Source organism: Gobius niger (assembly GCF_951799975.1).
Source record: "Gobius niger genome assembly, chromosome: 1".
NCBI classification, from domain to species: Eukaryota; Metazoa; Chordata; class Actinopteri; order Gobiiformes; family Gobiidae; genus Gobius; species Gobius niger.
The window spans coordinates 52557395-52571149 of NC_136852.1; the positions used below are offsets into that span (position 1 = coordinate 52557395).

The following is a 13755-nucleotide window of genomic DNA, read 5'->3' on the forward strand; positions in this document are numbered from 1 at the left end:
ACACTCTAAATGTGGACGTGTGCAAAGCTAATCCGAGAAGTATTTTCTCCACATCAGTTGTAACTAAGTGCAAACTAAATTGCAGGTGTGATCCGCAGGCTTTTTGCAACATGATTAAAGTGAACAGGGTGCTTTAATTTTCCCATTGCACTGTTTTTTCCAGACCCTCACCACATCTTTGCGATCCAAATTATCCAGAACGGTGCTGAGCAGCTGGACACAGGCCTCGTAGTCTGGCTTACACGAATAATCGTCCAGTTGTCCACTCAGCTGGTCCGTCACGAGAGGCAACAGCACGTCTCTGCAGTCTGCAGGAAATAAAACGTTGATGATTCTTAGTAGAAGAAAAAAAACAACACACATTTCAGGTCCCTTGTATTTTCAAGGTGAAAAATATTGGGGGAAGATGACATTTTTTTCCCCCCCTAGCTGATTCAGAATTTCCTATACATGAGTGTCCTAAGCCCAGATTGGACCCTATTGTACATGTTTCAATGGAAATAAAATATGAGTAAAAGGAAAGGGAAAAAATTCTAACCTGTGGTGTACTTTTCAGTGCACTTTCAATAAAAAAAGTTTGAAGGTTGAAGAAAAAAAGCAATTTTCTTTAGGGCCTATATAAAAAGAACATTGTGGCCCACAAAGTGGTTCTTTTAAGGCAGCCGGCAAATGAAACAGTTGCATGTAAGTGGGATGTAGACTTCTTGTGTGGAATGGCATTACGTGTTTTTTCAAAGCCTTGAGTAGCTCGTACCTGGCTGCTTGAAAAGGTCACTCTCCACCATTTTACACATGCAGCCCAGTTTCTGACGCACAAGCTGCATGTCAGGAATGCTCTCAATGAATTTTGCAAGGAGAACACTGAGGAAGAAAAGAAAAAAAACACAAGTTATTCATCACGAGTCTTGCTTGTGATAATTTCGTTGAGTGGGACGAAAAGCAGGGCGGCGAGAGATGAGAATAGAGCCCCAAATTAAGCAGAAGTAAATATGATGTTTACACGACGATGGGCAATTATCATTTCTCGCCGAGCGCGCTCTCCGGGAGTTACCTTAGCTCAACTGGATCGAAAACCGCCTGGATGTCATTAATGATGGTCGGGAGGTATTTCAATATTGCCCCCTGAAAAAGCGACAACAGAGAAAAGTCTCATCAGTGGAAACTACAGGGAGAGTCTCAGCCACCGGGAGGCTTTTTTTTTAGCAGAAAAACATCACTCGCTTATCTATAGCTTTCAAAATACAAGGGTTAACAAGAAAGATGTGATGAAATAGAAGCTTAACTGCATACTGGCTGGTATTGAGTGATCAACACAGAACGAGATTGCCGCAGCGCAGGATATTTTTCTGGTATCCAATATCCGTCTTCAATTACAAGTGTGAAAACGGAAAATATTCTGTGTTTACGTATGTCAAACAATGGTAGAACAGGAAACAGCAAGAGAGCTAAATGTGGGTCTGCATAGGACATATGGATGCTTATTAAGTTAGTAATAATTCTCGTGCAAAGGAAAAAAATAATAGGCAGAAGTTTCACCGTTACAGCCAAGAGTGGAAAAGGTATAAACGAGGGTTTTGTTTGAGCAAATCACAAGAATGAATCACTTGCTCAATTTTGGTCAATCTTAACTGTCGATATGGGGCTTTTTAATCATCAGGTCGCAGCGAGGAGCCTGATTGGCTGTTGCCAGGCCGCCGTCACTTGATTTTGGAGGCTGTGACTCCACAAATAATATGCAATCACACTGACTCCACACACACCAGGACAAAAATTGCTTCTGGGTGAAGCAAAGGCCGGGCTCAAATCTCTCCAGTGTGTCCACGGTTAAAGACGCAACATAAATGTAAAAGACAATCTTACAACCCCACGTGTCCATATAAAAGCATTCTGATGGGATGATAGAAAACACTACTGACGAGACAATGTATAATGCCCCTTTTGCTTTTTTTTTTTTTTTACTTTACTACATAAACGTGGCACTCTAATTAGTTTAGTGTACTGTTTACAAGTCACATGAATGATTAGGGGTTCCTGAAACACTTGATAAATTTATAATAACACTTTGCACCAATCTGTTTGTTGAATAGCTTTGACAGATTAACAACAATACATATTTGTTGTTGAGCTCACGTGTCTAGTGTGTTCAGTAGCATACAGGATATTTGAATTGACAATGTTGTTTTTGGTTTTACAGATCCTGTAATTAACTTGATTAAAAAATGTAAACGAGTCCCACCACTAACACAGGCATTCTTCTATTTAGAGAGATGCCATTATTTTCAAAGCACAGTCATTATTATTGGATTTAACACCTGTACGTTCTAGCTCTTTGCTTGACTCTTTTTTTCCAGTGAACTTTAATTCAAGACCCTTGATCGGGTAATTAAGCTGTTGTGGATGCGTGTTGCATTTTATTGCAAAAAGTGTTTTTGCGCATTCATGTAAGATGAGGACCAATTAGCACCATAGACATTCAGAAATAAAAGCTTCAATCCTAGTTAAATGTCTCCAAAATGGCATTCATAACGGGAAAAGCCATGGGACTGAAAAACATCTGTTGTCTGCTATTCTTACTATTTCAAATAAAAAGACAGGTCTGCTTTCTTCTACAATCCACAATGTCACATAGAGAATCTATACAGACGATACCTCACACATTCCCACCCTTAGAAGTGTCTTATATCAACCTTTATCTTCACTCCCTCGTCCAGCGGCCGGTCCATCAGAGTGTTGAAGGAGAGAAACAAGCTGCGAATGGAGTTGAAAAAAGCATCGCCATCATCACTTTTCCCATAGAATCTGTAGAACCAAGAGCAAAGAAAAACAATTAAAACATAAATAAAGATGCGTCTTGGCATGTACATGTCTGAACAAAACCTGGTACAAGTGTTGTTTCTGCAATTAATATATAACAGGCGGTACATTACACTAACAGCCTTTATAATGGCTTTTTAAAATATAGATTTCGTTCAACAAGTTATGAGCTATAAACAACATGCATCACAGATCAAAGAAATAATTGCTTGATTTTCACAAGAAGTAGAAAGTCAACCGATGTAACGCCGCCACTGAGATCAAGCCCAGACGTACATGTAGGGAAATGATAATTGACCGGAGTTTACGGATGGCTAAGGCCAGGCTAATATACGGATGGCTAAGGCCAGGCTAATTTCACTCAAGACTCAAGAGAAAATGGTTTGAGGGAGGAGTAAAGGAAGCCATTCTTGTCAATAAAGAGAATGGCAAACCTTTCTGAATGCAAATGACACTCCACACCTCCCAGTTTCAGCCCAGAACAAAGGCTATTTAGTGAATTCAGCAGGAATTATGGCAGTCCTCACCACGCCCAAGAGGTGAGTTTAACGAGACATCTAGCTTCCGTGCTTACAAGAATGGGAAGAAGCTTTAAAGGGATGATGGAGGCAAAACGTTCTCAAGTCAGCTATGGTGGTGAATATGGTACAATAACCATTGAAATGTTGATGTTTTGACAAAGTTTATGGTAAATATCTCTGATTACAGGGCTTATCCACATGAAACAAAAACCGGCAGAAAGTTCAATGTCTTGTCTATCAGCAAGAATGAGCTCAGGAGCCAGATCAAGAGTCAAAAACAGTGAACCAGCCAATGATCCCATTCTCACATTCTAGAACATGAACGGAACTTACAGAAATTGATCCACACAAACACTTTGATTTTGAACAAAGATATTGAAACACGGTTTTCTAATTGTGTCAAAGGTTGTTGTAGTGGCTTAAGATGTGTTTACCTGAGATAAAGGACTCTGGACTGCACAATGAACCGGAAAAGGTATTTTAATGCTTTGAGGGCAGTGTAGAGCCTCTCAGCTAGGAAGGGCTCCTCTGCGTGGCTCACATAGTAGTTAAGCACCCCAGTTAGCTTCCTACAAGAAAAAAGAAGCAAATGAGTCAGGCATCAAGGTCTGTCAGTAATGTGAGTGTAGGTGTAGTGGAAGAGGAAAAGAAGAGCTAAAAATAAAGCCGGATGAGGGCTCGTTTGCCATCAAAGGTGAAAAATGTCTGTAGGGGACTAACATGTACGCCAAAGTGGCACTGAAATGCTTGTTGATGTAGGTTTCCAGGACTGGGTTGAAATGCTGGAACTTAATGTCGCCAATAAGTGTGATGATGAAGACCTGAAAAAAAATAAAAAACACACTATAATAAGATTGAACTCTGTGACTTTTGCTACAGAAAACTTTAAAGCACTTGCATTTACTCAGTAGTTTATCAGTAAGTGCGTTTTTGAAATTCACCACAGTATTCATATAAGTATAAAAAGGTAAACCTGGCAAAATGTTCATCGAATTATTCAGGTGGATTTCTTAAATACTTTCAGCACTTTTTGGTATTTCACATATTTAACATTCAGAACAGCATCACCTCAAACCACCTCAGTTGAAAATTGAACTGAACATGCCGATTAAATGTATAAATAAAATGAACAACTCAACTGCTTCTACTTCTTACCATTATATATGGGCTATCAATAAGCTATCAAATTTAAGTTCAGGCAGGCATGCAAAAAGAGGATAACTAACCAGGGCGTTGAACACCAGTGAGTCATACGTGTCCTTTTCAGAAGTCTCCATCATGATGTTAAATAGAGCATCAAGGGTGTCTTGGAGAAACTGTGGATAACATGGAAAACATTTCAAATCAGAAGCGGCGCGGCTACAGGGACATAAAGGAGACTTCCTGATCACTGAATTAGTCCCGGCCGGTGTAAGACATCGAAGTAGCGGCCGTACTGTGTGTGTTTTATGCACAGAGCAGAGTTTGCTACACTTTCCCCGCGACTACTCCTGAGTCTATGGTGCGGCCAGAGCGCTGCCTCACTCCTTTGCTGCAGGGCTGTCATGATGAGCAGTGCGTGGAGCGAGGAAGCTGGGCGAGCTGGCTCTATTTTAGTGACACACGTGCAAAAAGAATTATAAATAAACAGGAGCACAGTGTAACAAGGTCTCCTGTAGAGGCATTTGACCCATAGGAAACATCTGTGGTGTACTGAACAGGAGCAGAACAAGTATCTCTGACTGCTGGGCTCATGTTTGTGATGCTGACAGTGTTTCAAATCTGGTGGGTTTCAGCCAATGGGCGCTGGCTGCTCTGCTTTATGACCATGACACTGGGGGCCGCCATTGCTGTAGTACCTCCATATCGCCACTAGTGCCCCATTGAAAAGCATTGGAGTTTAGACACCTTGAAGACAACTTTAACGCCTGGTTTCAATTTTTTCAACACTAGACTAGGCTAGATATTCCTCCTGAGATAACGCTGGGTTAGTCACAATTTATGAAACCAGGCTGGTTTTCGTAAGAAGAATTTTAGAAATCTCGTACTTAATAAGGGTCGGACTGTTAGCATTGGAGCAGCGCGAGCTACACGTCACGCAAGGGCCGAGTCTACGGTGAAAATCTCGCCCGTATGTCCTTTATAGGGACATGCGTCGTCAGAGTTGGGGAGGGGGAGTCTGTAAATCTGCCATGAATTCCCCCACGACTGTGGTCATTATGGTAAACGGGGAGGAGTGAGCAGAAGACGTCCATTATTTTTTACAGTCTATGGTTTCAGTGCCGCACTCTACATTTAATTTCTGCCTCACAGGGCTTCACAAAAATCAGAAACAGGAAGGAACAGTGATCAAGACAGATATGAAAACGATGAAATGGACAAGCAGATGGGAGATGACCAACACTTAAACGTAAAGTAGCAAATGGAGCATTTACACCAATGGGCGAGGCAAGCACTGCTCTTTGGTCCTCATGACGGGGCCAGGGGCAACTCCAAAAGACACTTGGATTGTGTAACTACTCACATAACTGTATTTAAATAGGGAAAATGTGGAAGAGTTTGGTCGCCTCTAACTCTACCCTCGTTTGGCCCCATAGAGGAGAGGAGGAGAGGCTAAACGCTAACAACATCTTTGGTCTTGTTGCGTGACTGAGCGCACGTGTAAAGACCAGACAGTTACGCATCAACTCGTCTAGGCTCAGGTAAGAACATATCTCAGTATGGAAAAACGGTGGCCTATTCCTTTAACCATGCTGTTTCGCCTTTTTGCTCTTTTAAGGATCATGCTCTGTAGGAGGAGCAGGATGCGCCATGTTATTTTCACAAAACACAAGACCATTACCACGAATAAGGTACCGTCTATCTCTTGTTTGTTATATCTATGATTTACACACATTGGAAATTTACATTACGCAGGCACCAATAAAGTATAACCACACTTACTTTGACGATCTCCCCTCCCTCCACTTCCATCAGCCGCTGAAGGTTCTGCTCCAGATCCTCAGGGTTTGACCTCCAGTTCAACAGCCCCAGCAAATCCACTGCAACCAAAACATCATACAATACATGTAGTAGAAATCAGGGCTGAACGATACAAAGAAACTGCACCTTTACTGCAATTTCCAAAGCATATCCATCTTGTCCGGAAGAATAATTCATTTTCTTTTAAATATAAAATAGCTAGTGTGGTATTTTTCTGCTTCAACAGAATTTTGATGAGCAGAAGATTGACAGATGGAGTAAGTAATGACCACATTTCATCTTGAAAACCACCAAAGCGAAATGTACAGATCCAATCCTTTAATACATTTTTATTTAAAATTAAAAACTGACTGACTTAACAGGGAAATGACTTTATTTATTTATTTAACCTTTATTTAACCAGGTAAAAATTTATAATCTCTTTTACAAGAGTGACCTGGCTGACTTTAAATATTATCACACTAATCAAGGGTATAGTTTCATTGAAGCTTTGAATGTCTTTTTTCCTTATAGTGAAGTACTGTATGTGAGATTCACGGCCATCCGTGAATGAAAAATCCAAGCCACTTATGTTGCAAGGCAGAACATTGTGGACAATGGCCAATGAATTGCAGAGCACTTTAAGACCTTCACCGGCAAACAATGTTCGATGTTCTTTCAAAGATGGTCTTTCAGTCCCACCTATTCCCCTGATAATGCACGTCTCCAGACAAATTTGGGGTAAAAATGGCCTTAGAACACAATACGGCACATTCCATCCATCCATCCATTTTCTTCCGCTTTATCCGGGGCCGTGTCGCGGGGGCAGCAGTCTCAGCAGAGATGCCCAGACTTCCCTCGGAGACATAGTCCCACCAGCGTGCCCTGGGCCATCCACGAGGCCTTGTCCCACTAGAACATGCCTGGAACACCTCCCGCGGGAGGCGGCATCCGGAACAGATGCCCTAGCCACCTCAGCTGGCTCCTTTCGACGTGAAGGAGCAGTGACCCTACTCCAAGCTCCTCTCGGGTAACTCCTCACCCGATCTCAAAGGGTGTGCCCAGCCACCCTGCGAAGGAAACTAATTTCGGCCGCTTCTTGTCCTTTCGGTCATTACCCAAATCTCATGACCATAGGTGAGAGTGGGAATGTAGATCGATTGGTAAATCGAGAGCTTTGCCCCCCGACTCAGCTCCCTCTTCACCACAACAGACCGATACAGCGACCGCATCACTGCTGATGCCGCACCGATCCGTCTGTCGATCTCACGCTCCATCCGCCCCTCACTCGTGAACAAGACCCCGAGATACTTGAACTCCTCCACTTGAGGTAAGGACTCCCCACCGACCTGAAGGTGGAGAACCATGGCCTCAGATTTGGAGGTGCTGATCCCCATCCCGGCCGCTACACACTCGGCTGCAAACCGCCCCAGAGCGTGCTGAAGGTCCTGGTTTGTTGAAGCCAACAGAACAACATCGTCCGCAAACAGCAGAGATGAGACCCTGAGGCTCCCAAACCGGACACCCTCCGGCCCCTGGCTGCGCATAGAAATTCTGTCCATAAAAGTAATGAACAGAACCGGTGACAAAGGGCAGCCCTGGCGGAGACCAACACGCACCAGGAACAGGTCTGACTTACTGCCGGCAATACGAACCAAGCTCCTGCTGCGGTCATACGGGGAACGGACTTTGAGTTACTTTTGAGTTAGTTTTGACAAGATATAAGTTAAAGATTTCCTTTTCCTGCACTTTCCCCATTCTCTTGTGTTTTGTTTTGGGGACATTAACTACAGACTGCAGATCTTATTCACCAGTGTGCAACTTGATCTGGGATGCTGCATTTTATTTGGGGAAAGTTGGGCATTTTTTCCTTCATGCATTCGAGTGACTTGAAATGTAATGATGATATATTCCCGTATTTTGTGTAAATAATATGTTATATTCCATAGTTACTGAACAAAGTAATATACTTGTGTAAATTGTTAATTTTATAATACGTTACACCCAACACTATGTAGGTGTGTGCAAAAAAAAAATCATCCTTGTGTAGAATTAGGATGTTACACGTGTTGGGAAAGAGATTAAGAGATGAAATGAGTTTGGACCAAAAATTGAGTACTGGGCCTTTTATATTTGAGATAAGAACATTTTATGAATGAGCTAATGAAGACAGAATGAAAAGAATCCTCAGAATCAATTCAATAAATATTGATGCTTACTTTTTTGCAATAATCCATTTTATTTATGTTGTGTAATTACGGGGTCTATTTGACAACCCGGGAAAAATAATTGTTGTGCAGTTTAGGTTTTACGAATACCTTGCATGTACCGCAAGCTACAGACTCAGGGATTAAGTGAATTAGGTGGCGCTAAATGCTACCGTTCTGAGTGAGTTTCGTGGAGCAGGTGAGAGTTGTGATCTGGAAGCTGTCTTTGGTCACGGGGATAGTTCCTGTGTGGTGAAACTGCTTCCCCGTCTGCCTCTCCTTCTCCTCCACATCGCTCCACGTCGCTGGCAGGCCGAGATAAACCTTCGCCTCCTCAGACTTTTTGCCGTCGACCTGGGGAAATTCATAAAAGAGGCAATGGATGGTGTACCGCATCGATTGTGGTAGATCTAATTTCATATTTATTGATTTGAGGATAGCATCATGCATAATCCATCAACCTCCTGTCAGCTGTTCAAGACAGAGATTTCGGGGCAATTGAATGAGTGCAATAAACATTTCCTACTTAATATAAAAATGCACACAGCGAATTGCATCTTGCACGACATAAAAAGCCACATAATTGTCACATTACCTTGTAGACAATAAGTTCATGCCTGCCATCTTTGAGCGTGGTCCCATCTGCTCGCATAAGCTTCACAAAGGCCATTCCAAAAGGCTTTTCGGATTTGTCCCGCGCTGAAGGGTGCACAAGAGCAAAAAGATACCGATGTAGCAGTCACTTTCACTCACTTTAACTTAGTGTAGGATGGCAGATGCCTTACATGTATGCGTGCAGTACTGCGCAAAAGTCTGAGAGAGGTTTTAAAGACTTGCACATGAATGGAAATGCACAATATTAGAGGAAAACATAATAAATAAATGGTAGCCGCCGGAATTGACACACTTATAGCTCAGGCAATCTCAGAACGGGTCTGGTAATGATCTATGGATTTTGAAAAAACTTTCAAAATGCAATAAGCCGATAACGTAATAACGGCCGATAATGAAAATCATTCACAAATGTAATGAATGCATGAATATGAATTTATTTACAGCTTTTGTATTTTACTGTTTCTTACTTGCTTGTTTGTTTGTTTTTGTTTTTTATCACAATCTTTGTTGCCTGTGTGTAAATGTGTTGCATATGAGAGCTAGTGGTTGGTGGTCCAAGTGGCTGATGGAACTAATAGTAAGTTCACTTGCTCCTGTATCTAATTCTGTATCCTGTATCTGATGACTTTTTTCATTGCCAACTAAAACAAAGCTTGGTACAATGATAACTGGTTAATAATAAAACAACCCCCCCAAAGAAACACAATATGTTAATGCTTGTTCTCTTGACAAAATCTTCCCCTTTCTGCTACAGACAGCTATTGTAGCCACAGCTGCCCTGGATAGGCTGCCAAACTGTGCCATTGGCCTCCCTAACCACTACCAAGCGCTCACTCACAGTACACAGCAACGTCATGCACCTGTCAGAGTAGGGACTCAAACAGATGACCCTTCTGTCATAATTTACACTCTGGGAAACTGTCGTAGGAAAAGGCATGTGACAAGTTACTGGAAGTGAAAAAAGTGAAACAGTTAAAAAACAGTAAAATACAAAAGCTGATGAAAAACCCACAAAATGACAGGTCATCGAACAATTTAGAGAAAACAGCATAAAAATTTAATGTGTTAGTTTTTAAAGCAGCCTTGTGTATGAATTGTGCTCTAAAACTTGCCTTGCCTTGCCTACTAAGTAACTCATGCCCCCAGAGGCCATAAGCGCCAGTGTCGTAGCATGTTGCGTTTTTTTACTCATTAATTGTCCGTGACAGTAAACACACACTGACAGAAAAGAAAAAGGGAGAGAGGGATATTATACATCCAATTATACAATCCAGATAATTTTTTCACTCAAACTTGGCTGTAAATACTCTTTAAGAAGCGCTAGCCCACAGCTAGCTTTGCCTGTTAGCCTGTTAGCTTCTTCGTCGTGATTCCATTAGTGTGTATTGGTGACTCTGGGTCGGAGCAAGGAAAGCTGCAAGTGTGGTTTTCTGGACATTATTAGGTTATCACTTTCTTACATCTTGAAACTGGACAAATGTATTACCTCATCAGTTCCTACATGGTGGTCAATGCAGTCAAACATTTAACTGAGTGCATTTTAGAGATGTTTTAACAGTGTCCTTTACCTTTATTTACACCTAGAAGGTTAATGCAGCTCTGTCTCACATATATAATTGGAGAATGATTTATAAGTACCATCTCTAGCAATGTGTGCCAGTTCAAAAGGCAGCTTGAGGGCCTCCAAAAATAGGTCTGGGGGTCGCATTTGGTCCTTGGGCCGCACTTTGGGCACCCCTGGTCTAAATGGTTTCAGGTTTATGAAAATACGCCTACCCACTGTCATAACACACTCCTTGATTTTAACCGTTCAACTTAAAATCATTACTTTACTTTTTCTCTAATTACTCACTTTTCTTGGCATTTCTCATTCTAAAAAATAAGAAAGGGCTTTAACACAACAGCCTTTTCATCTTTCACCAACAACTGCAAAATGCTCTCTCTATAACAAAGTAGTCCAAGAACCACTCACAGTCCTGGGAGGAGCGGTGACGAAACATCACCCTGAGATGGCAGCGGCAAACATCTTCAATGGGAATAGTCACCTTGCGAGGGCGCAGAGAAGTCGAGAAGTCAGCAGGATGTAGGATTTTACATATAAAAAGCCACACTGTATGTTATTTGAATGAAGATTTGCACAAGCAGCACGCGCCGGCCTCCCCTGGTATCTCCCTCCCCAGAAGATTAGCCTCCTTCATTACACCGCGCCATCGCAAATCCACCACAAAATCTAATTGGACAAATGGTGAACATATTAAATGCAAACATACCTTCACTGTCTCATTCCAACACGGCTGCTTCACCTGATAGTAAATAACAGACTTGTACTCTGAGATGCCGTCGTAACCCGCTCCGGGAAATACTGCTTTCTTTAAAAAAAAAAAAAGAGAGAGAAATCGAAGAAGCCATTATTTTACAATGATGAGAGCCAGATCAATTCCATTTCTTTCCACAACATTTGGAGAAAAGATGGACTCGCCAAATAGGGTCAATTGCATAAAGTTGTAAATAAGAAGGAAAAATGTGGCTATTATAAAAGTTCAACGTTTACCTCCATAGGATTTCCATCATCATCGTGCACACTCAGGATGACCTCAACGTTTTTAGGGGTCTTCTTTTTGCCACGGTCAAACTCTCCCTGCACCAGTGTGATGTAGAAATCATTCCTCACATTTCCTAGATGAAAGAAACCCAGTTAACATGGGAAATAATGCAATTTCTCTCACTTTAGACATAATTTAGTCACATTCAGGTCAATCTAAGACCCTTGTTAGTCATGATTTGGTATTGATCTGGGACTGGCGGTACTTGGGGGGTCAAATATTATATGAGGCGATAATAAACACTGGTACACAATTGACAAGTGGTGAAAGCAGCTCAGATTTCCTAATGGCGCTTGTTTATGTCTGAAATCTGGCAATAGGCAGCCGGTGAACACTTTTATTCAAATTGGGTGCTTTTGAAGTAGACACAGTGGGTAGGTGAAAATCATTGATGGTCCGTATCAGGAGAGCTCTGTTGCGAGTCATACATCTGTGACCTAATTTGGTAGTGGCAGCTCTTTCTGATTGAAAGGTGTCAGAATACGTAAATCACAGGTCACGAATTAGCATCTAAGCAGGTGCCGTAGATGGTCAGAATATGACAGAAGTTATAGGCCAGCGGTTATAGCATTCTAATATATATGCAAATTATTGTGGTAACTTGCACATCATTTTGCGTGATCATTCACTTTGACTGACTGATGGTTTACACTGTAATCATATATCCACACTTTGTTGCAACCTGTACAAAGAGTGCATTGGATTGAGGATTGACTCTCAACAGTAAGTGGGTAGGGAAACGGGGCGGGCTGTTTCACTTTTATTAAGAGTCGACTGCACATCTCCAAAATATCCCACACGAGTCACACATGTATGCAATAAATTAAATCTTAAAGCCTTGACTAAGTAAGGCCCCTCTTCCGTATTTTTCCTTTTCTGTTTTCTGTTCCTGTTTCCTGTTCCTTTTTTACACCTAATAATGTCACATCATTTAAGAAAAAAACTTTTTCTGTTACCTAATAAAAGAAGTGAAAAAAAGGGAAAACAAGTCTTAAAAGTAGCCACAAATCAATGCCTGATGTGCTCAATACACTGTGGCGTTCACGATGTAGAATGTGATGATGTCATATGTCTGGTGGAGGGCAGGGGCCAATACAACGCAATGGGAGAAACACAGTTTTTGGAAGACATCTGCAAATAACGAAAATTGACAAATGTTTTTCCTCCTCTTCCATCAGTATTTGACAGCGATGGGATTCACAAACCTGACATATTATTTTTATGGCTGAAAGTCCTTTCTTCTGACCAACATCACATTCATGTTGAATATTGTCATTGTAATTGGACATTAGTTCATATGTGCTGACAGAGGAGACAATGAACTTTGAAAAGTTTTTTGTTTCATGTGATTCTTTCAGTAATGACTGAGATATTCGCCAAAAACGAAGAGAAAAAAAATCTGCAGTTACCACAGTTACCATAGTTACCGCCATAGATGCAGACGGCATCTCATCATAGAAAGGGGCGTGGCTTTGCCAAGGGGGAAAATAGAATCTTTCCCCTGTTTTTTGCCATTTTCTGGTGGAATATGAACTTATCTGTCACACATGAATGAAGTAAAGTGTAAATCGGGCCCATATGGATATTTTCTCACAGCAGATTGTTCAGTAGAAGTGAAATAACGGCAGTCGTAGCTAGCACTAGCTAACCGTTAGCCCGATGCTAACATGTAGCATCAAGTTAGCATTCTCCGTTATTTATGTATTCATGGACTGTTGAACTACTCTCTCCATGTCTTTGTTTATTTATTTAGTAGAAAACTATATTCAAAATTCAGCATTTGTTAAAGTAGTTTTTGAATAATTAGAGAAAGTTTAGATTTTTCTCCAAATTGTTTTCCCCTTAACTGTTTTCAAACATGTCCATATATGGGCGATTCCAGAGATGCCGTCTGTATCTATAGAATTTTCGGTTGCTCCACCTCAAGTTTAAAGGGGCCATATGTGTAACTGCACCTTCTATATTAAGCTCGTGCATGACGGCAATTCGGGCCGAAGTGACACATTTTTGAGTGACCGTACAGGATTTTAGAGGCAGTTGTGGTGAACAGGTCTG

General features: G+C 41.5%; 1 protein-coding gene across 1 annotated transcript in view; it reads right to left on the bottom strand.

The window, feature by feature from the left end:
- The window catches only part of dock5 (dedicator of cytokinesis 5), an 86959-nt gene that overhangs the window by 32984 nt on the left and 40220 nt on the right, over positions 1-13755 (bottom strand). The window contains exons 14-26 of the mRNA XM_079556481.1: positions 11649-11773; positions 11368-11466; positions 11070-11142; positions 9078-9181; positions 8656-8836; positions 6258-6355; positions 4562-4651; positions 4056-4156; positions 3770-3904; positions 2688-2799; positions 1052-1122; positions 755-861; positions 172-308 (exon numbers count right to left, since the gene is read on the bottom strand). Of these exons, the coding sequence (XP_079412607.1) occupies positions 172-308; positions 755-861; positions 1052-1122; positions 2688-2799; positions 3770-3904; positions 4056-4156; positions 4562-4651; positions 6258-6355; positions 8656-8836; positions 9078-9181; positions 11070-11142; positions 11368-11466; positions 11649-11773 (1433 nt within the window). The remainder of the gene's footprint in view (positions 1-171; positions 309-754; positions 862-1051; positions 1123-2687; positions 2800-3769; positions 3905-4055; positions 4157-4561; positions 4652-6257; positions 6356-8655; positions 8837-9077; positions 9182-11069; positions 11143-11367; positions 11467-11648; positions 11774-13755) is intronic.